Source organism: Pristiophorus japonicus, chromosome 11 (assembly GCF_044704955.1).
Source record: "Pristiophorus japonicus isolate sPriJap1 chromosome 11, sPriJap1.hap1, whole genome shotgun sequence".
NCBI lineage: Eukaryota > Metazoa > Chordata > Chondrichthyes > Pristiophoridae > Pristiophorus > Pristiophorus japonicus.
Window position 1 is genome coordinate 178,835,969 of NC_091987.1, and position 21,472 is coordinate 178,857,440.

The 21,472-nt window shown below is 42.9% G+C and overlaps 1 protein-coding gene across 2 annotated transcripts in view; it reads right to left on the bottom strand.

Moving 5' to 3' along the window:
* Positions 1–291: 291 nt before the first annotated feature.
* chek1 (checkpoint kinase 1) overlaps positions 292–21,472 on the bottom strand; it is a 41,874-nt gene continuing 20,693 nt past the window's right edge. For both annotated transcript variants that reach the window (XM_070894318.1, XM_070894319.1), the window contains exons 8-13: positions 20,617–20,712; positions 19,097–19,208; positions 14,692–14,869; positions 9,734–9,865; positions 9,415–9,516; positions 292–6,127 (exon numbers count right to left, since the gene is read on the bottom strand). In XM_070894318.1, the coding sequence (XP_070750419.1) occupies positions 6,032–6,127; positions 9,415–9,516; positions 9,734–9,865; positions 14,692–14,869; positions 19,097–19,208; positions 20,617–20,712 (716 nt within the window). In that variant the 3' untranslated portion in view covers positions 292–6,031. The remainder of the gene's footprint in view (positions 6,128–9,414; positions 9,517–9,733; positions 9,866–14,691; positions 14,870–19,096; positions 19,209–20,616; positions 20,713–21,472) is intronic.

Here is a 21,472-nt window from a genome sequence, read left to right on the forward strand (position 1 = left end):
GGAGGGAGATAGAGGAGCAGATATGTAGGCAAATTGCTGTGAAGTCCAAAAACCATGGGGTAGTAATAGTAGCGGCGTTGAGGTAAAAGGAAAACTTCTCTTCCTCAAGGTGGACTCCCTGATATGAGTAATCGACGACACCCGCCCTTTGCCCTTTCATATAGAGACCACGGAATCACTCAGAAGAAAACTTTGGTTCAACCGGTTTTATTCGAGCATGCTCGGGAAGGTTTCGATGAACACTTCCCAGAACAGTTTGTAATGACAGTTATACATTTTCTGAGCTGTGCGACCCTCTCCACAAAACCATCGATTGGCCGACTGCTATCAGCAAAGTTACGTTGATTTATTACTTTTATCAGACTAGCTCTGAGTGGGTCTTCCCAACCTTTCCATCTCCCATCACGTCACCCTCACGGAATGTGTTATTCAACTCACGGAATGTGCTATTCAATGGTGTCAACTTTGCCTCAGTTTCTCATGATGTGTTGATTAACCTTGTTTTCCAGGGTGGCACCTCCTCACCCTCTCCCAAAAACTCTACTCAAAACTACCAGTCAGTACCATCCTGTTCCCATGCTGCTATAATTGATCTTCCCAAACATTTGTGTCCTTGTTCTGTACTGAATGTGTACACTTCCATGAGTCTGTTCTAAGGTTAATACAACGGATGGTTCATACAAGCGAGTGTATAAAAGTGCTTTACATACATAAGCGGGTTTTACATATAATCGGTCAATTACAATGCCTACCAGAATACAGAGGAACTCCTGATTCCTCAGAACCTCCTAATACTGATAAGCCCTTTTAATCTGGACCATTTTACATGTCAGATCAATTCACTACCTTCAGTATATCCATTCGTGACCATCGGTCTGTCTCCACTCTAGTGACCGTATTTTATCCCCTTACAAGGGGATTTTAACTATTGAAATATTGATTGGGACAAATATAGTGTGAAGGATATAGAGGGTGCGGAATTCTTGAAATGCAGTCAAGAGAACTTTTTTAGTCAGTATGTAGCAAGCTCAACATGAGAGGAAGCGGTTTTGGATTTAGTTTTGGGGAATTAAGCTGGGCAGGTTGAAGGGGTATTAGTGGGAGAGCACTTGGGTGCCAGTGACCATAATTCAGTCAGATTCAAATTGGTTATGGATAAGGACAAGGATAGGCCTGGAATAAAAGTTCCGAATTGGGGAAAAGCTAATTTTGCTAAGTTAAGGAGTGATTTGGCCACAGTGGACTGGAAACAGCTATTTGTGGGTAAATCAGTGTTGGAACAGTGGGAGGCATTCAAGGAGGAGATCCGGAGGGCTCAGGCCAAACATGTGCCCTTAAAGAAGAAGGGCGGGAATAATAATTCTAGAGCCCCCTAGATGTCTAGGGACTTACAGGGGAGGATAAAGAAAAAAAAGGGACACTTATATACCAATAGTTAAATACTATAGAATCTTTAGAAGAATATATAAAGTTAAGAGGCAAAATTAAAAAGGATATTAGGAATGCTAAGAGAGAGCACGAAAAATTCTTGGCTAGTAAAATTAAGGAAAACCCTAAGATGCTCTATAAATATATTAAGAGTAAGAGGGTAACAAAAGAGAGGGTAGGGCTTATTAGAGACCATGAGGGTAATCTTTATGTGGAGGAAGATGTTGGTAAGGCTCTTAACGAATACTTTGCATCTGTTTTCACAAAGGAAAGGGTCAGTGCAGATACTGCTAGCGAGGAGGAATGTGATATTCTGGATGATATAAACATATTGAGAGAGGAGATATTAAGGGATTTAGCAGCTTTGAAAGTAGATAAGTCCTCAGGCCTGGATGAAATGCATCCCAGACTATTGAGCGAAGTAAAAGAGGAAATAGCAGAGGCCTTGACCATCATTTTCCAATCCTCTTTGGATTTGGGCATGGCGCCAGAGGATTGGAGGACTGCTAATGTAGTACCCTTGTTTAAGGGAGAAAGGCATAGGCCAAGTAATTACAGGCCTGTCAGCCTAACCTCAGTGGTGGAAAAATTATTGGAAAAAATCCTGAAAGACAGGATAAATCTACATTTGGAAAGGCACGGATTTGTTAAGGGAAGATCGTGTTAGAGTAACCCGATTGAATTTTATGAGGCGGTAACCAAGAGGGTCGATGAGTAGTGCATATGGACTTTAGCAAAGCTTTTGATAAGGTCCCACATGGTATACTGGTCAAGAAGGTTAAAGCCCATGGGATCTAGGGCAAAGTGGCAAGTTGAATCCAAAATTGGCTTGGAGGTAGGGTAATGGTTGATGGATGTTTTTGTGACTGGAAGGATGTTTCCAGTGGGGTTCCACAGGTCTCAGTACTAGGTCCCTTGCTTTTTGTGGTATATATCAACGATTTAGATTTGAATATAGGGAGTTATGATTAAGAAGTTTTCAGACAACACTAAAATTGGCTGTGTGGTTGATAATGAAGAGGAAAATCAGGAGGATAGCAATCTACTGATCAGGTGGGCAGAGCAGTAGCAAATGGAATTTAATTTAGAGAAGTGTGAGGTGATGCACTTTGGGAGGGCTAATAAGGAAAGGGTATAGACATAAAGCGGTAGGCCACTTAATAGTGTGGATAAACAAAGGGACCTTGGAGTGTTTGTCCACAGATCCCTAAAAGTTGTAGGCCAGGTGGATAAGGTGGTTAAGAAGGCACACGGAATGCTTGGCTTTATTGGCCTAGGCATAGAATATAAGACAGGGAGGTTATGCTTAAATTGTACAATACTTTGGAAGTACTGCATGCAGTTCTGGTCACCGTATTATAGGAAGGACGTAATTGCACTAGAGGGTGCAGAGGAGATTAGGATGCTGCCTGGAATGGAGAATCTTAGTTGTGAGGACAGATTGGAGAGGCTGGGTTTGTTCTCACTGGAACAGAGGAGGTTGAGAGGAGAACTCATTGAGGTGTACAAAATATTGAGGGGCTTGGACTTAGTGAATAGTGGATAGCCTACTTCTGTTGGTGGAGGGGTCTATTACAAGGGAGCATAGTTTTAAGGTGGTTGGTGGAAGGTTTAGAGGGGATTTGAGGGGGGCTTTTTACGCAGAGGGTTGTGGGGATCTGGAACTCACTGACTGGAAGTGGTGGATGCAGAAACCCTCACCAGTTTTAAGAGATAGTTGGATGGCAATCAATTCATACTGGCTGCTCAAAATCCCAGCCTCACTTTCAGGGTTTAAACATGATGGAAACCTTGATGTTGTTGTGTCCTGACGTGTGCACGATGGCATCACAATACACCTATTCAGGACAGTCAATTATATTTCCCAGCAACTGAAAGGCGTTTCTGCATCAGCTCGGAGCGGGAAAGACACTGCTACAGAGCTTTATCCTTCATTGTCCATTCTCTCCTGTTTTACTGGTGAACTGCCAGCCTGGCTCTCACTTTGCTCTGCACTTCTGAATCCAAACTGCAGTAGGCCTCATTTAAACTGTGGTGTGGGGTCTGTGGCTCAGGTGAGAAGTCCTTCGCTTTACCTGGGCATCATTGAGAGGAAGGGCGACGTCACCAAACAGTGACAGCACACAGACTCCCTCAGCTCGCCAAACAAACCAATCAGAATGAAGGGCAAATGTCAACTTTTAGCAAGAGGTCAGGATAAAGAGACAGAGCAAGAGGGGTAGAGAATAAAAACAACAGGTCAGACAGCATCAGAGAGAGAAAAAGAAAGGGCGAGAGGGTCGCACGCAAACATAAAACTATCCGTCCCCATAAACCTAGTTTCGAAACAACATTTGACTTTTATTTATCGATGGGGGCGGGGGAGAAGAGGAGAGCACGTTCTTGCCAACAGGCTGGCACCATCTAATCCTGAACGCTCCCCTTCTACAGGAGAACTGCTTCCATAAGCCTCAATAACCGAGCTATTGCAAACTCTACAAAACCAAAGTAAAGTTAGAATTTTATCACACAAATAAATCTACAAACAGAAACTAGAAAAACACAGACCGAACACTGGATTATTTAAACATTTGATAACTAATTATTTTGCAGTCTATTTTTTGTAAAATCAGTAATAAACATCGAGCCAGCACGGTATGTGGGGGAATCATCTTCAGGAAGTGCGAGCGTTACACTGCTACACACGGATTCTCTGAACAAAAAACTTTGTAGCTAAAGTGTTTGCTATATTTCATCGTTTCCCCACAAAGCAAGACAAATAAAATCGGGCTTTATTCACAGTAGCCAGGCTAAGATAATCTCATTAGTTTTTTTATGTTGTTTTCAGGAAATGATTTACCATTGATGGGGTTTAGGTATTAAGTGCCCGGCACCTTAAATTGACACCAGCTCTCGGGCCCTTCACCAAGTCACAGACCTCCACACCTCGCTGTGGTGCCGGGAATTGCTGGCTCCGTGTGTTACAACAGTGGGAACTGGTTAGAGCCATCAGTAAGTTTGACTTTCAGCAATACTGCACCCTTCCTCAGACAATGCTATAATCTTGTAATAAACAGGAGGAAATTGGGGCTAAAGTAGGGCGGGTGATGAGCTCCCGTGTACCCAACACACACAAGCTGCAATACCCCATTTCCGCCGATTCATTTAAAGCCAGTCTCAAAATCATTCACAACAATTTAGCCTGGGGTAAAATTGACCAATTTATATATTGCGAGTGTTAACTTTTGCCCCTGATCACTAGTTCAATGTCTGCCCCCGAGTCTAGCTTAATCCTGAAAGTGTCACGTGTTACTTTTTTTAAAAATTGTGAATGATTTACCATGTTGTGCTTTATATTGTTACAGCACATTTACAGTACACGGTCCACAATATATAGGCTAAGAATCCTATGCAAGCTGGATGTTTTCTTAAAAATGGGAAATAAATAAATGGAGATGTGTCATCAGGCATCTGAGAATCCCATTTATAAAGCAATTGTCAGGATTTTCTGCCAATCCATGGCGTGAGATTGGACCATTGTCCATGGAGGGGGAGAGCCAAAAACCCACAGCTGGTGAAGCTACACCTCCTGCCAGCACCTTCATCACGGGCTATCTCCATCTGACTGTAGGGGTAAGCATTGTGGGGATATCTCGGTGTGGTGCTCTTTACACATGGTCCTTTTATAGATAATTTGAAACACATTGCCCGCTTTGTAAAAGGCTCCAGTTTGAATATAGGCAAACTATACCCCAAACTTGTGATTGCAGCATTCTATAATCCCAACAACAGTCGCTCCCAGAGAGCCAGGCTAGCAAGTCCCAAAATCCCAACAACTCCGCTCCACCACCCAGTTCAGCGTTTTTAACCAAACGCTCCGAAATCATAGTTGGGAGCGTTGTGCGTATAATACTGGTATTAAAAGTAAAGTCCCAACAAAAACAGACCAACAACTTCCCCAACCTAGTCCCGGACTCCGCACCACAGCTGTGCAGGCAGCACCTCGTGCGGGACAGCACTCGTTAACTTGCTGTTTCTAAACAAGCAGGGCAGTTCCTGAACCTTGTTGGAGGCGATTGGTCCACAGGTTGGGAGATGTTGCAACGTTACTGGCCCACTGTTCCCTTCATTCTCATCATTCAGTGGATAACAAGCATACTTTTCTCCACAGGCTGCATTTTGGCCGTGGAATCCCTGAAGCTCCCCATGGTCAGGTGACCTAATGAATTTTATCCAGTGACACACAATTGGAAACTTTGACAAAATTCAGCAACTCCTCCCAACCTTGTTGAAAAAAAAAAATGAATGAAGCATCAGGCAGGTTCTGGCAGAGATTCAAGCATTACCTCAGCCACAAAGTCAGGGTGGGGTAAGACAGCAGTTCTGTACTGGACTGAGCTGGGTACATTTGCTCAGGTGGCAAGCTCTGCATTTTAGTTGCAGTTTCTCCATTAGCTACAGGTAGGGATTAATTTTTAACACTCAAACATGTACACAACTTGACAGTCTTAGTGTCTCTGCAAGCTGGGCGAGAAAAGTTCTCCCAGCCATTATCCCACACATATCCTCCTAGCAGCCTCGTCCCAGCAGAGATACAATGCAGTGCCTGGTCTCACAAGAACGATCAGGTTACAGGCAGGAGGATCTTCTGAGTGTAGATGATGTCATTCAGTTTATGCTTGATAGTCACAAAGTGCCTTTTGAACTCCAGCCCATCTCCCTGCAATAAAAATAAAATAAAAATCAGTACCAGCTCGTGGATTAAGAGGTCGTTCCGGAGAGAACTGGACTACCTAAGTCTTCATGTACAAGACTGGAAATTTATGCCCGCATAAAATGCAGAGGTGGTCATTTTATACAAGGATCGTATGGTCCCCCAGAGCAACAGTTTTCCTAAGACTGTGGGCCCAGCAGCACTGGTCTGCTCTGCTGATCATCATAATCACATTGCTGTTGTGGGACCTTGCTGTGCACAAATTAGCTGCCGCATTTCCTACATTACAACAGAAGCACTTCAATGGCTCGGAGGTGATTTGGGACATCCTGTGGTCGTGAAAGGTGCTATATAAATGAAAGTTTTTCTTTACTTTTACTGCATACAAAGCCACTAGTCACACGTTCGATTTCTGTTATGTGCTGATTAGTTCAGTTGGAGTATGCAGGGAAGTTTGACTAGGATGAATAAAGTCATAAAGGAACAATTGAGGGTACGAAAGAGGCATACATTAAGTACATAGACAACAGGGGAGCGCATGATATGGGAGAATACAAAAAGATTAGGAGAGAAGCTAAAAAAAATTAGGAAGGCAAAGAGGAACGATGAAATTAAATCAAGGAACAATAAAATAGTAAAATATTTTACAGGAACATCAATAAAAAAAGGTTGGGATTAAGGGATACACAGAATACCACAGGTAATGAGAGATATGGCAGAAATATTAAATAAGATAGTCACCAAGAAATCCAATAGGGAATCCAAATGTGGACATCGCTACCACAGAGAGTGGTTGAAGCGAATAGTATAGATGCATTTAAGGGGAGGCTAGTAAGCATACGAGGAACAAGGGAATAGTGGGTTTATGTGGATAGATTAAATGAAGACAGGAGGGAGGATAAATATCGGCATGGACTGAATGGCCTGTTTCTGTGTTGTATATCCTATGTAATCCCATCCTATGTAAGTAAATCGTTTTGGGACATCCTGAGGTTGTGGAAGAAGCTATATAAATGCACGGAAAAACTGATGACCCATGACTGACCTCTTTGATCCCCCACGCCATGGTTTTCACACTGCAAGTTTATGGCTATCATGCAGGGGCCAGCTAAAAAAACATCTACAACAAATATGGAAAAGTTGCTAAGTGTTTCGCGTAATTACATAGGCAAGTGCTTGCAGACTTGCTGGATTTGTATGTTTAGAAGCTTTTATTTCAGGGCTCCCCAATAGTTCAATGGTTAAATGCACCAAATATACCAAGAGATGTCAGTCAGGAAGATCTGAAGTTGAACCCCTGGTGTGTGCTGTTAGCTCTCAGCTGTGATGGAAGTGGAGACATTACAACGAAGGGAGTAGAGAAAATAAGGGGGGGGGGGGGGGGGGGGGAAAGAGGGAACAAACAGACTTAGCCAGGATTCCCACTGCTTCTCAGTGAAGCCCTGCTGGTAAAGGCTTGTGTGGGGGTGTCGGGTGAAGACAGATTAGATTCGGCTTTGACTTGGAGCACTGCAGCAAACGGTCACACAGGAAGAAGAAGAAGAACATAAGAACATAAGAATTAGGAACAGGAGTAGACCATCTAGCCCCTCGAGCCTGCTCCGCCATTCAATAAGATCATGGCTGATCTGGCCGTGGACTCAGCTCCACTTACCCGCCCGCTCCCCGTAACCCTTAATTTCCTTATTGGTTAAAAATCTATCTATCTGTGACTTGAATACATTCAATGAGCTAGCCTCAACTGCTTCCTTGGGCAGAGAATTCCACAGATTCACAACCCTCTGGGAGAAGAAATTCCTTCTCAACTCAGTTTTAAATTGGCTCCCCCGTATTTTGAGACTGTGCCCCCTAGTTCTAGTCTCTCCGACCAGTGGAAACAACCTCTCCGCCTCTATCTTTTCTATCCCTTTCACTATTTTAAATGTTTCTATAAGATCACCCCTCATCCTTCTGAACTCCAACAAGTAAAGACCCAGTCTACTCAATGGTCACTTTGGTGTGGTGTCCCCTGCCCGTGGAAACATACCCTACCCAGCACATCAGGGATTTAAAAGGGAGTTAGTTTTTAAAAACGTGAAACAATATTTTTTAATTCATAATGCGTTCAGCCAACCCCCGCAATGCAGCAAGACACAGGGGTTTTGGACATGAAGCCAATTGGCTCCTCATTCCCAGAGGCTCTTTACTGTGTCAAAATCCCAGACATAAATCTGCAGATGGGCCTGGGCCAATTCACAGTTCAAAAGTTTACACGGTCTAGTTTACAAAGCAGATATCAGATTCAGTCCAATTGACATCCAAAGGCAGTAATTGTGCTGGTCCCTACTGATGTCAAATCTCCGTGCCTTCAGCTGCCTGGGCCCCAAGCTCTGGAACTTCCTCCCTAAACCTCTCTAAGACGCTCCTTAAAACATAACTTTGACTTCGCAATGGGGAAAAACATAATGGTGGCCTGTATAGGCTACCTGTTCCAAGTGTTGTACTGGCACGAGCTGTTTAACTTGGACAGCAACAGCACTCTCTGTCGGAGATGCCAGGCAAAGCCCCAGGAGGATTTAATTGCCTTCAACAGCTAGAGTACGGGGTCATTGTATTACAGTGCTCTTGGTATTAAGAGGCAATCTTGTACAAAGGAGGAATTCATTAGATACGAGCAGAGACTCGCAAAACATTTGCGGTCAAATTAGTATCTTAATTACAACAGTATTTGTTTAGACCGTTATCATCTTGGTCTATTGAATCAACTCTGAGGTTCTCCTCTCCTCAAGCTTGTAATTAGACTCGGTTTTTGAATAAGTTTCTTTTAACTTCTTGCTAGACTTTCAGTTTAATTAAATCCAGTTGAAAATCAGGGAGAAAAAAATAAATTAACAGCACAGTTTAAAATTGGAGAGACTGAATTTCAACATTTGAATTTATTTACATAGCCCTTTGCTGGCTGCACAACTTAATGCTTTCACTACATGATGTATTTGGATTGTAGAGGGTTTGAGAGTAAATGGCATTATCCTAGGTAATGCCATTTACCCTTGAACCCTCTACAAGTAAAACAAGTAAAACATTGTCAATCTGATAAATGAGTGCGTTTCCAGGGTAAGGTAGGTTGGGAACACTGCTTTTTGGTGGAGTAAAGACGGATTAGAGAAAAAAAAAATTAGTAATCCTGCCAGTTTAGAACTCAGTGAAAATGGCTAAACGCCAAAAGAAAAAAGGAAAGGCTTGGTAACGTTTGACATAAAATCAGTTCAAAGCAATTCTGTAAATAAAACTATTGCCAGACAAATGATTCGTACCTTGGACAGCCTGAAATCCACCAGAATCCTCTCGCTCATCTCGATCAGATTCACTTTGAATATCAGCTTGTTGTTGCGTCTGTCCATTGTTGATATGGTCACCTAGGAAACACGAGCAGTTATACATTAATCTTTTAACCTTCAGGGCTCCACCAAGCTCACTTTACCCAGATGTAGGCTTTTTAACTCCTGTTGGGAGACAGTGACCTGGGCACACTACACTCCTAGTTCTAAAAAAAATATCAACGCTTCAGAAAATGAAATGCAGAAAAATTTAATTTTGACCAAAGTTTCTTGCTTAACCCGTTAATCAACCAACCTGATTGTTGCAGTTCTTCTTCCAGGTGTAGCCCAGTTTCTCACAAACCTCCTTCAGGCTCAGGTAGGACTGCTCAGCGTCCAGCTTTGTGAAGAAGCGCGTCATTCGTTTCACTAGACGTTGCCAAGGGTTCTGTAAATCAAGTGGAGTGCGGTTAACAGAGCACTTTGACGCAGCGCACAAACAGCTCATTAAAACTGCTACAAAGAGCAAGTTAAGGATGCATTTCCTGTAAAATGCCCAGCCTCGAGGATCTGAAGATCATAGTCCTGAATCAGGTCCTAGCTCTACTGTGTAGATTGTGCACCATCTACCCTACTAGGCTGAGCCAGAATTAGAAGAGAATGCATTTTTGTACAGAGCATCTTTTGAGAACAGACTGGAGCACTTTCTGCTGAACCTTGAGAAATATCTCAAGTGTTTCGGATACTGCAGGTAGTTAGGGCTCAACTCTGCTCCTACATAATTAGAAATACATATTAAACACTGATATTTTAAACTTATAAACACGGACACACTACAAGAGGCTTAGTAGCTGCAGTGTCTAAGTTTTGAACATAGTTTAAATGTCAATATTTACATTCCAAAATTTAACAGAAATAATCCCGTGAAAGGGGATCAGTTGATATTCATCAACTTCCTTAACCTCTGACGTTTACCCCCACGTAAAGCAGACTGCGGTCCATCTCTCACAGGGAAACCAGTTGGTCTACTGTAACATAATCATGTCTATTGCACTTCCTACAACAGCACAGCCGGGAACAGTCGATCACTGTGGCAGCAAGTGAGCCAACAGCCACTCAGAAGTATTCTGCAGCACAAGTATACAACAACAGTAGGATAATTTAAACTTACCAGATTGTGTTTAGTGAATCAATCAGACAGTCACCACTCAGTTAGGACACCAGTGCTGAACAGCGTGCAATGTCACAGGAGCAGTCATAGAAACATACAGCGCAGGAGGCCATTCAGCCCATCATGCCTGTGCCGGCTCTTTGAAAGAACGATTCAATTTGCTCCCACTCCCCTGCTCTTTCCACATAGCCCTGCAAATTTTTCCTCATCAACAATATATCCAATTCCCTTTTGAAAGTTTCTATTAAATCTGCTTCCACCACCCTTTCAGGCATTGCGTTACAGATCAAACAACTTGCTATATTAAAAAAATTCTCCTCCCCTCCCGCCAATTATCTAAAGTCTGTCATTTGATTATCGACCATCCCTGCCAGTGGAAAGTTTCTCCTTATTTACTCTATTAAAACCACTCATAATTTCTGCTCCAAGGTGAATAACCCCAGCTTCTCTCGTCTCCCCACATAACTGAAGTCCCTCACCCTTCTTTCATTCTCGTACATCAAGTGCTTCTCTGCTGCTCCTTTCTGGATGGCTCAATCTTGCTGGGACAGTCTCCAGGGATAGAGACAGCTCTCAGACACCTTGCTGAAGTGGCCATTCTTCACTGTAGGCTCTTCCGCAACGGGCGGCGCCTGCTCCTGCCCTCACCAGGTAATCACGGGAGGGCGATCAGGAGCAGAAACCCGGCTCATTTTCCTTCTCCATAGCCAGGAGCACAAAGACCAATTGCTGCCCCTGCTGCTGCCTAGGTTGAGGCAAGCATAGGAACAGTGGGATAAGACAGGGTAACACGTGGCTGGAGAAATGATGCAGGAGGGGGAACTTCAGATTCCTGGGGCTTTGGCTCTGGGGCAGGAGACCTGTTCAAGGTAGATGGGTTGACCTCAGCAGAGCTGGAGCCGAAGTCCTTGTGGGAAGGTTAATTACAGCTGTGAGGTAGGATTTAAACTAATTTGACGTGTGTGTAAATGCATGGAGCGTGATAAATAGGGTTAGTGAGCTGCAGGCACAAGTTGCCATGTGGGACTTTGATATAGTGGCAATAACTCAAAGAAGGGCAGGATTAGGAACTTAATATTCCTGGCTACAAGGTATTCAGGAACAATAAAAAAAAAGAGGGATGACAATATTGCTCAAAAACAATTTATATGGGAGAGGAATGATGTAATTGAGGGGTCAAAGACAGAAACTATTGGCTAAAAAAAGGAATAGAGGAGCCATTACACTGTTGGGTGTATACATGAGACAACCAAATAATGGGAAGGAGATAGAGGAACAAATTTGTAAGCACATGACAAAAAGATGCAAGAACTAGAGCAATGATAATGGGGGATTTCAATCATCCTAATAGTACAACAGTGTAAAGGGCAGAGAGGGGGAGGAATTCCTGAAATGTGTATGCGAGAACTTTCTTGACCAGTGTATTTTCAACCCAATGCGAAAGGAAGCAGTGCTGGATCTCGTTCTGGGGAATGAAGTGGGGCAAGAGGAGCATGTTTCAGTGGGAGAGCAGTTGGGGAACAGTGATCACAATATCATTAGGTTTAGAATAGTTATGGGGAAGGACAAGGAAAAAAAAAAAAAGTGTAAAAATATTTAACTGGAGGAGAGCCAACTTCAGTGGGTTGAAAAGGGATCTGGCACAGGTGGAATGGAATCAAAAATTGGAAGGCAAAACAGTCACTGAACGAGAGGCCTTCAACAAGCAGATGGTTCGGGTACAGTAGAGGTGGAGGTGGAAAGGAAGGGTATCCAAAGCTAGAGCTCCCTGGATACCCAAGGATATAGAGGTTAAAAGGAGGTTTAAGACAAATGTAAGGTCCATAATACAGCAGAGAACCAAGCTGAATACAAAAAGTAACAGATCTAAAGAAGGGAGTAAGAGGGGCAGAGAGTATGAGAATAGGTGAGCAGTTAACATAAAAGGGAAGCCAAAAGTCTTTTATAAACAAAAATAATAAACGGCTAATCAAAGGAAGGGTGGAGCCAATTAGGGACCAAAAGGGGGTCATCTTGTGGAGACAAGAGGCATGGCTGAGGTACTAAATGAGTACTTTGCATCCTTTCACTGGAGAAGAGGATGTTGCCAGTGTAGCAGTAAAGGAGGAGGCAGTAGTGATATGGGATAGGATAAAATAGATAGAGGTTTGCAGTCTTCAAAGTAGAAAAGTCACCTGGTCTGGATGGGATGCATCCTAGGTTACTGAGGAAAGTATGGGTGGAAATTGCAGAGTCTCTGGTCACAATCTTCCAAGTCTCCTTGGATATGGGGTGGTGCCCAAGGACTGGAGGATTGCAAATGTTACACTTGTTTAAAAAGGGGGAAGAGGAATAAACCTGCCAACTGCAGGCTAGTCAGGCCAACGTCGGTGGTGGGAAAACTACTAGAGACAACAATCCACGACAAATTAATTGGCATTAGGAAAAAGTATGGGCTAAAAAATGAAAGGCAGCACAGATTTGTTAAAGGCAAATTGTGTTTGACTAACTTGATCGCGTTCTTTGATGAAGTAACGGAGAAGGTGTATGAAAGTAGTGCGGTTGATGTGTATATGGACTTTCAAAAGGCGTTTGATAAAGTACCACATAATAAACGTTAGCAAAACTGAAGCCCATGGGATTAAAAGGGCAGTGGGCAGTATGGATACAAAATTAACTAAGAGACAGAAAGCAGAGATGGTGAACAGTTGTTTTTCAGACTGGAGGGAAATATACAGTAGTGTTCTTCAGGGGTTGATAGTAGGACTACTGCTCATTTTGATATATATTAATGACCTGGACTTGGGTATACAGTACATTTCAAAGTTTGCAAACTCAGAAATGTAGTAAACAATGAAGACAGTAACAGATTCATGAGGACATAGACAGACCGGTAAAATGAGCAATCACATCACAGATGAAATTTAACATAGAAGTGTGAAGTGATATTTTGTTAGGAAGAATTAGGAGAGACAATGTGAACTAAATGGTACAATTTTAAAGGGGGTGCAAGAATGGACATGTATGTACAAAAATCTTTGAAGGTGGGAGGACAAGTTGAGGAGGCTATTATAAAAGCTTATGGGATCCTGGGCTTTATTAATAGAGAAAGAATGCACAAAAGCAAGGAGGTTATGCGAAACCTTTGTAAAACACTGGTTAGGCCTCAGCTGGAGTGCTATGTCCAATTCTGGAGAAACTGGGTTGTTCTCCTTACAGCAGGGAAGGTTAAGAGATTTGATAGAGGTGTTCAAAACCATGAAGGGCTTTGATACAAGTAAATAAGGAGAAACTATTTCCAATGGCAGACAGGTTGGTGACCAGAGGACAGAGTTTTAAGATGATTGGCAAAAGAACCAGAGGCGACATGAGGAAACATTTTTTTTTAAATAGAAAGTTGTTGTGATCTGGAATGTACTGCCTGAAAGGGTGGTAGAAGCAGATTTAATAGTAATATTCCAAGAGAATTGGATAAATATTTGAAGGGAAAATAATTACAGGGCTATGGGTTGAATTGGATCGCTCTACTAAAGAGCTGGCACAAGCATGATGGGCCGAATGGTCTTCTTCTGTGCTGTATCATTCTATAACTCAACAAATACCAGGGATCAAATTTGGGATCTTCTGGTCTTTATGGCTCAACATCACATGAGACAATGCCCCTATCTACAAAGCCAATGGAAAACTCTCATTTATTGTCTCTATGACTTCTGCCCTGAACCCGATCTCTGTAACCTTCTCCATCCCTACAAAACTCCGAGATCTCTGTGCTCTTCCAATTCTGGCCTCTTGTAAATCACTGATTTTCATTGTTCTACCATTGGCAACCATGCCTTCAGCTTCCGAGGCCCTAAGTTCTGGAATTCTCTCTTAGAAACCTCTGCCTCTTTTAAAGCCACTCCTTAAAACCTACATCTTTGACCAAGCTTTTGCTCACCTGACCCAATATGTGATTCGGCGTCAAATTTAGTCTCATAACTCTCCTGTGAAGTGCCTTGGAACGTTTTACTATGTTAAAGGCGCTAAATAAAAGGAAGGTTGTTGTTGAGGGGTTTAGATGACTTCCTAAATCACAAGTGCAGCCTTGTATCCCTTGGTACACCTTAGTAAATGAATCAGCTTACCTGTGATGATCCAGGTGTGCTTTGCAATTGGCTGCCGACAAGCATGTGATCTGTGCAGATAGGCTGGGAGAAGCTGATGCCCTGTACGAGATTATCAATACTGGAGTGATTGGAATCCCATGATGACACAGCCGTCCGAGGCTCGGGCTGGGAGCTCGAGTACCTGGTTTGATCCTCACTAGAATACATTAAACGGATCACAATTGGTAGAAAACACAGACTGAAATTTAGAAAGTACAGCAGGAAGACATTTCTGGTTAAATGTTTTGGATGGGAACATATGCAAATTGCTGAGTGTGGAAGGTGGTGTGTTAGATCAGATACAAACATATTAAATAAGAACACAAGAATTAAGAGCAGGAGTCGGCCATTTGACCCCTTGAGCCTGCTCCACCATTCAATATCATGGCTTAACTTCTATCTTAACTCCACTTTCTTGCACTGTCCCCATATCCCTAGATTCCCTTAATATTCAAAAATCTATCGATCTCTGTCTTGAATATACTCAGACTGTGCCTTCACAGCCCTCTGGAGTAGAGAATTTCAAAGATTCACCACCCTCTGAGTGAAGAAGTTTCTCCTCAGCTCAGTCCTAAATGTCCGACCCCTTATTCTAAGACTGTGACCCCTGGCCAGAGGAAACATCCTCCCTGCATCGACCTGGTCAAGCCCTGTAAGAATTTTGTATGTTTCAATGAGATCAAATCTTATTCTTCTAAACTCTAGATACATAGGCCAAGTCTACTCAATCTCTCCTCAGATTGCAAGCTGAGGCTTTACAATGCAGACACGGTTGGAGAACAGAGTTCAATTCTGGTCACCACACCATGTCGAGCATTTATAAATACTGAAGAGGGAGCAGAGATGAGCAACAATCAATGGCAGCACTCTCACCTCAGAGAGTTAGAGGTGGTGGGTTCAAGTCCCGCTCCAGAGACTTGAGCACAAAATCTAGGCTGGCACTACCAGAGCAGTACTAAAGGAGTGCTGCATTGTCAGAGATGCTGTCTTTTGGATGAGATGTTAAAGCGATGCGCCATCTGGCGCCTCAGGTGGACGTAAAAGATCTCATGGCACTATTTTGAAGAGCAGAGGAGCGCTCCCAATGATGATCAGGCTAATATTTATCCCTAAAACGGATTATCGCAGTGCTGTTTATAGGAGCTTGCTGTGGGAAAATTGGCTGCTGCCTTTCCTACATTACAACACAACTACACTTCGAAAGTACTTCACTGGCTGTAAAGCATTTTGCGACTTCCCAAGGTCGTGAAAGCCACTTTATAAATGTAAGTTCTTTCTTTCAACCAAAAGTAAAGATGCCCAGCTATGTGGAAACATTGGAGAAATGCAAACTCTACAGTCTAGAAAGGGGATGAACCTCAAATATTAAATGTTAAGGTGAGGCCAGATTACTACAAATTAATCCATGAAAAGGGGTAAATATAAATTAATGGATGTAAATTTTAAGACAGATATTAAAAAAAGGTGTTTTCGCAAAAAAGTAATAAATGTTTTAATCTGTTCAAAGACTACTAGTTAAAAACATTAGGGACATACTTAAGGCAGCTGAGAAAAAGAAACAGAAAGGAAGCGGGATAAATTGGGATGGGCCGAATTACCTAGTCACATCCTACGCAATCGCGTCTATACAGGAACAGCAGCATGTATCCCAATCCAGCGAGGTCTACATTAATAGGCCTGTTGTGTGGGCACTTTCCCAGCCCCAAGAGTGCTGTATGGTTTATTTTGAACACAGGGAATTCTTATTTTCAAATCCCTGCATAACTTCACCCCTCTGACTCTAAAATCTCCTCCAGCCACACAACCCCTGCGATGTCTGCGCTCCTCTAATTCTGCGCTCCTCAGCATCCATGAATGTAATCGCTCAACCGTCAGTGGTCGTGCCTTCTGTTGCCACGGCCCCAAACTCTGGAACTCCCTGCTTAAACCTCTCTGCCTCTCTTCCCTCATTCAAGACACTCCTTTAAAACCTACCTCTTTGACCAAGCTTTTGGTCACCTGCGCCAATTTCTATTTATAAAGCTCGGTGTCAAATTTATATCTCGTAATACTCCTGTGAAGCGTCCTGGGACATTTCACTATGTTAAAGGCGCTATATAAATATAAGTTGTTGTTGTTGATTGAGCGAGAGCCCCGGACACTTGGCCCAGCTCTCCATGCAAGCCACACAAGTCAAGACGCATGTAAACCATCCGCCTTGAATCGAGGGGTCAGTCAGGCATCATATGGACGTGTTTTGAAATCGAATTCTCACTGACTTATTTTTTTAGTTTAGGGTAGTGCAAGAACAAAAGAAATAGGAGCAGGAGTAGGCCATTTGGCCCCTAAATAAGATCATGGCTGATCTGATGTTGGCCTCAACTCCACTTCCTTGCCCGCTCCCCATAACCCTTGACTCCATTATCATTCAAAAATCTGTCTATCGCCACCTTAAGTATATTCAATGACCCAGCCTCAACAGCTCTCTGGGGTAGAGAATTCCAAAGATTCACAACCCTCAGAAGAAATTCCTCCTCATTTCCGTTTTAAATGGGCAACCCCTTATTCTAAAACTATGCCCCCTAGTTCTAGATTCTCCCATGAGGGGAAACATCCTCTCTGCATCTACCCTGTCAAGCCCCCTCAGAATCTCATGTTTCAATAAGATCACCTCTCATTCTTCTAAAATTCAATGAGTATAGGCCAACCTGCTCAACCTTTCTTAAGACAATCCCTTCATCTCAGGAATCAACCTCGTGGACCTTCTCTGAACTGCCTCCAATGTAAATATATCCCTCCTTAAATAAGGAGGCCAAAACTATACGCAGTACTCCAGGTGTGGTCCCACCAACAGTTGTAGCACGATTTCCCTACTTTTATACTCCATCTCCCTTACAATAAGGGCCAACATGGAGAGTCAGCCTGGATTTATCAAGGGGAAGTCATGTTTGACAAATTTGCTGGAATTCTATGAGGATGTAACGAACAGGGTAGATAAAGGGGAACCAGTGGCATTTCAGAAGGCATTTGACAAGGTGCCACATAAAAATTTACTGCACAAGATAAAAGCTCACGGTAAAGATAAAAAAGTTCAAGATAAAAATACATTAGCATGGATAGAAGATTGTCTAACAGAAAACAGAGAGTCGGGATAAATGGTTCATTGGTTGGCAACCAATAATTAGTGGGGTGCCGCAGAGATTAGTGCTGGGACCCGAACTATTTACAATCTATATAAACGACTTGGAAGAAAGGACTGAGTGTAACGCAGCCAAGTTTGCTGACGATACAAAGATGGGAGGAAAAACAATGTGTGAGGAGGACACAAAAAATCTACAAAAGGACAGACAGGCTAAGTGAGTGGGAAAAAATTTGGCAGATGCAGTATAATGTTGGAAAGTGTGAGGTCATGTACTTTGGCAGAAAAAAAAATCAAAGAGCAAGTTATTATTTAAATGGAGAAAGATTGCAAAGTACTGTAGTACAGCGGGACCTGGGGGTACTTGTGCATGAAACACAAAAGCACAAAAGGATAGTATGCAGGTACAGCAAGAGATCAGGAAGGCCAATGGAATCTTGGCCTTTATTGCAAAGGGGATGGAGTATAAAAGCAGGGAAGTCTTGCTACAGCTATACCGGGTATTGGCGAGGTCACACTTGGAATACTGTGTGCAGTTTTGGTTTCCATATTTACGAAAGGATATAGTTGCTTTGGAGGCAGTTCAGAGAAGGTTCACTAGGTTGATTCCAGGGATGAGGGGTTGACTTACGAGGAAAGGTCGAGTAGGTTGGGCCTCTACTTATTGGAATTCAGAAGAATGAAAGGTGATCGTATCAAAACGTATAAGATTATGAGGGAGCTTGACAAGGGTGGATGCAGAGAGGATGTTTCCACTGATAGGGAAGACTAGAACTAGAGGGCATAATCTTAGAATAAGGGGCCGCCCATTTAAAACAGAGATGAGGAAAAGTTTCTCCTTTCAGGAGGGTTGTAAATCTGTGGAATTCGCTGCCTCAGAGCTGTGGAAGCTGGGACATTGAATAAATTTAAACAAAAACAGATAGTTTCTTAAATGATAAGGGGTAAGGAGTTATGGGGAGTAGGCAGGGAAGTGGAGCTAAATCCATGATCAGATCAGTCATGATCTTATTGAATGGCGGAGCAGGCTCGAGGGGCCGTATGGCCTACTCCTGTTCCTATTTCTTATGTTCTTATGTAACATTCCATTTGCCTTCCTAATTACAGGAGCAGTCGCTCAACATTTCTGCCCTGTCACTCACAGGACTGTGAAGGCTAACACATTCCATCAAGCCATTCATAAAAGAATTGGGTTTTTTGCAAGAGGCATTTGTCCAAATGTGCAATCTCTGATATCAACAGTGCAGGATTTGCACATGCATTTACCTCCACGGCACCCCACTGACAGGGGACAGATCCACGTTAGAATGAATGTGTTTGGAGAAAGGTCCCAGAGAATCATTGGGGCTCCCAGAGGACAAGCGAGTTCTCTTCACACCTGCAACACAGGGAAGAGAGAAAAAAAATTGAGTGCGAGCCAAAAGGTGTCATAACAAAAAGGTCACTGTGCCATGAAAACATATCCAAGCAGTGGAGTGTGTGCAGGAAGAACAATCCTAATCACAATGGGGATAAGCTATGATAGATACAGAAGTTTAAATGCTGCAGTCTAGAAAGCACATGGTTAAGAAGGAGGACCTTATTAGGGATATAAAGTATTAAATGCTACAGATAGGATAGAACCAGAGTAGCACTCCAATTTAATGTATGAAAATAGGACCAAGGCCATATAATTTAAATTAGTGAGAAATAGTTGCGGAACTGATATTGGGGTAGAGGTTTTTTTTTTTAAAAAGTGCACAAGTGCTAAATGTTTGGAACAGTTGGATTAAGAGGCAAAAAGCATCAAGTGTTCAAAGTGAGAATGACTGTTCTTATTGGACAGTAGGAAACTAGAGGAATGTTTCCCCTTCCCCCACCCCTCTCAAAGAGCACAACACGAATGCAACCCAACCTACAGTGGAGGAGTACAACAGCTGAGCACACTACCCGTTTCAGGATACTAGTAAAGCAATTCTTTCCCAAGACAAACCAGTCACTGAGTTATTCCCACTTTCCCCAGTCAGCAGAAACACCAGTGCAATCTCCAACCAAGACCCCACCATCTTTCTCACTCCCAATTGAATTTAAGCATCTCTTCAAAAATTCCCAGCTACACTAATGCATAACATTCTGGGAACACACAATGGGTCCGTCAACATTTGGGAGAGAGAGAAAGGAACAAGAGAATAAGATTTCCGATGTGGATTGTTTGGAGGCGGGAGAGCTGGGACAAGAGCCCAAGGTCCCTCACTAAGTGGCTGCTCTGTCAGAGCTGGACAGTAAAGTTTAACATTTTTGTCAAGACACTTGAAACATTAACCTCTTTAGATGCTGACTGACCTGCTGTGAATTTCAATTTCAGATTTCCAGATTTTTTACTTTAATTTTCACAAAATGCAGCTGCGGAAGTGGAAGGAATTAGAGAAAAGTCGTTCCTACTGTGGTTTACTGAAGGAGAATTCAGGTACAGATCAGAGTGACATGAAGCACTCTCTCAGAAACAGTCCGTGCATAAAACAGACAGTAGGGTAGGGGATGAGAACATTGCATCAATTCCTGCACATACTGCAATTCAGAAGCCAGAAGAGCAGGACTTTTTCAGATCCCCAAATACTAACAGGAAGAGGGGGGTGGCCTTGGCTAGATTCTCAAATGATGCATTCATTTCCCAGACAAACTAATGCACCAATATTGTCTCAGTTAAGCATTATAAAAAGGAATTTATTATCTACATTGCCTAAACTGGATGCGAGGTAGATTCAATGAAAGTTTTTGGACACAATTGCTGCATTAAATGAACTTACCCCTTTTAAATTGGTTAATGAACCACCTGTCCTTTTTAATGTCCGAAATGGTGGCTCTGCTCTTTGGACCTTCCATGAGAATCTTGTTCAGCAGACCTGCACAAACCAGACAATCAGACAGCAGGCAGTGCTAGAAAGTCTTAATTGCAATGAGTTACACTGTGCTGTTGATGTACTTTCACAACTCAACGGATGTCTCAAAGCACTTTACAGCCAATGACGCACTTTTGAAGTGTAGTCACTGTTGTAATGTAGGAAATGCTGCAGCCAATTTGGGCACAGCAAACTCCCACAAACAGCAATGTTATAATGACCAGAAAATCTGTTTTGTTATGTTGACTGAGGGATAAATATTGGCCAGGACACCGGGGATAACTTCCCTACTCTAATGCGAAATATTGCCATGGGACCTTTAACATCCATCCAACCGAGAGAGCAGACGGGGCCTCAGTTTAACGTCTCATCTGAAGGACGGCACCTCCAACAGTGCAGCAATCCCTCAGCGCTGCACTGAAGTGTCAGCCTAGATTTGTGCGCTCAGGTCTCTGGAGTGGGACTTGAATCCACAACCTTCTGACTCTGAGGCAAGTGTGCTACCACTGAGCCACAGCCAACACCGACAAGGTGTAATGGTCTCCAACCAGACCCTCTCCATCTGTAGCAAGGTACCTGCCATTACAGTTCAGCGTAAAACACTCAAGCTTCATAACATTAGAAGTTAGCTTACAAACAGGATGAGAATGTGCCCTAGCTGTACTAAGCAGACAAGAAAATGCAGTAAGTACATAGGAACAGGAGTGGGGCATCCAGCCCATCGAGCCTTCCACATTTAATTAGATCAATTTTTAAACTTGGT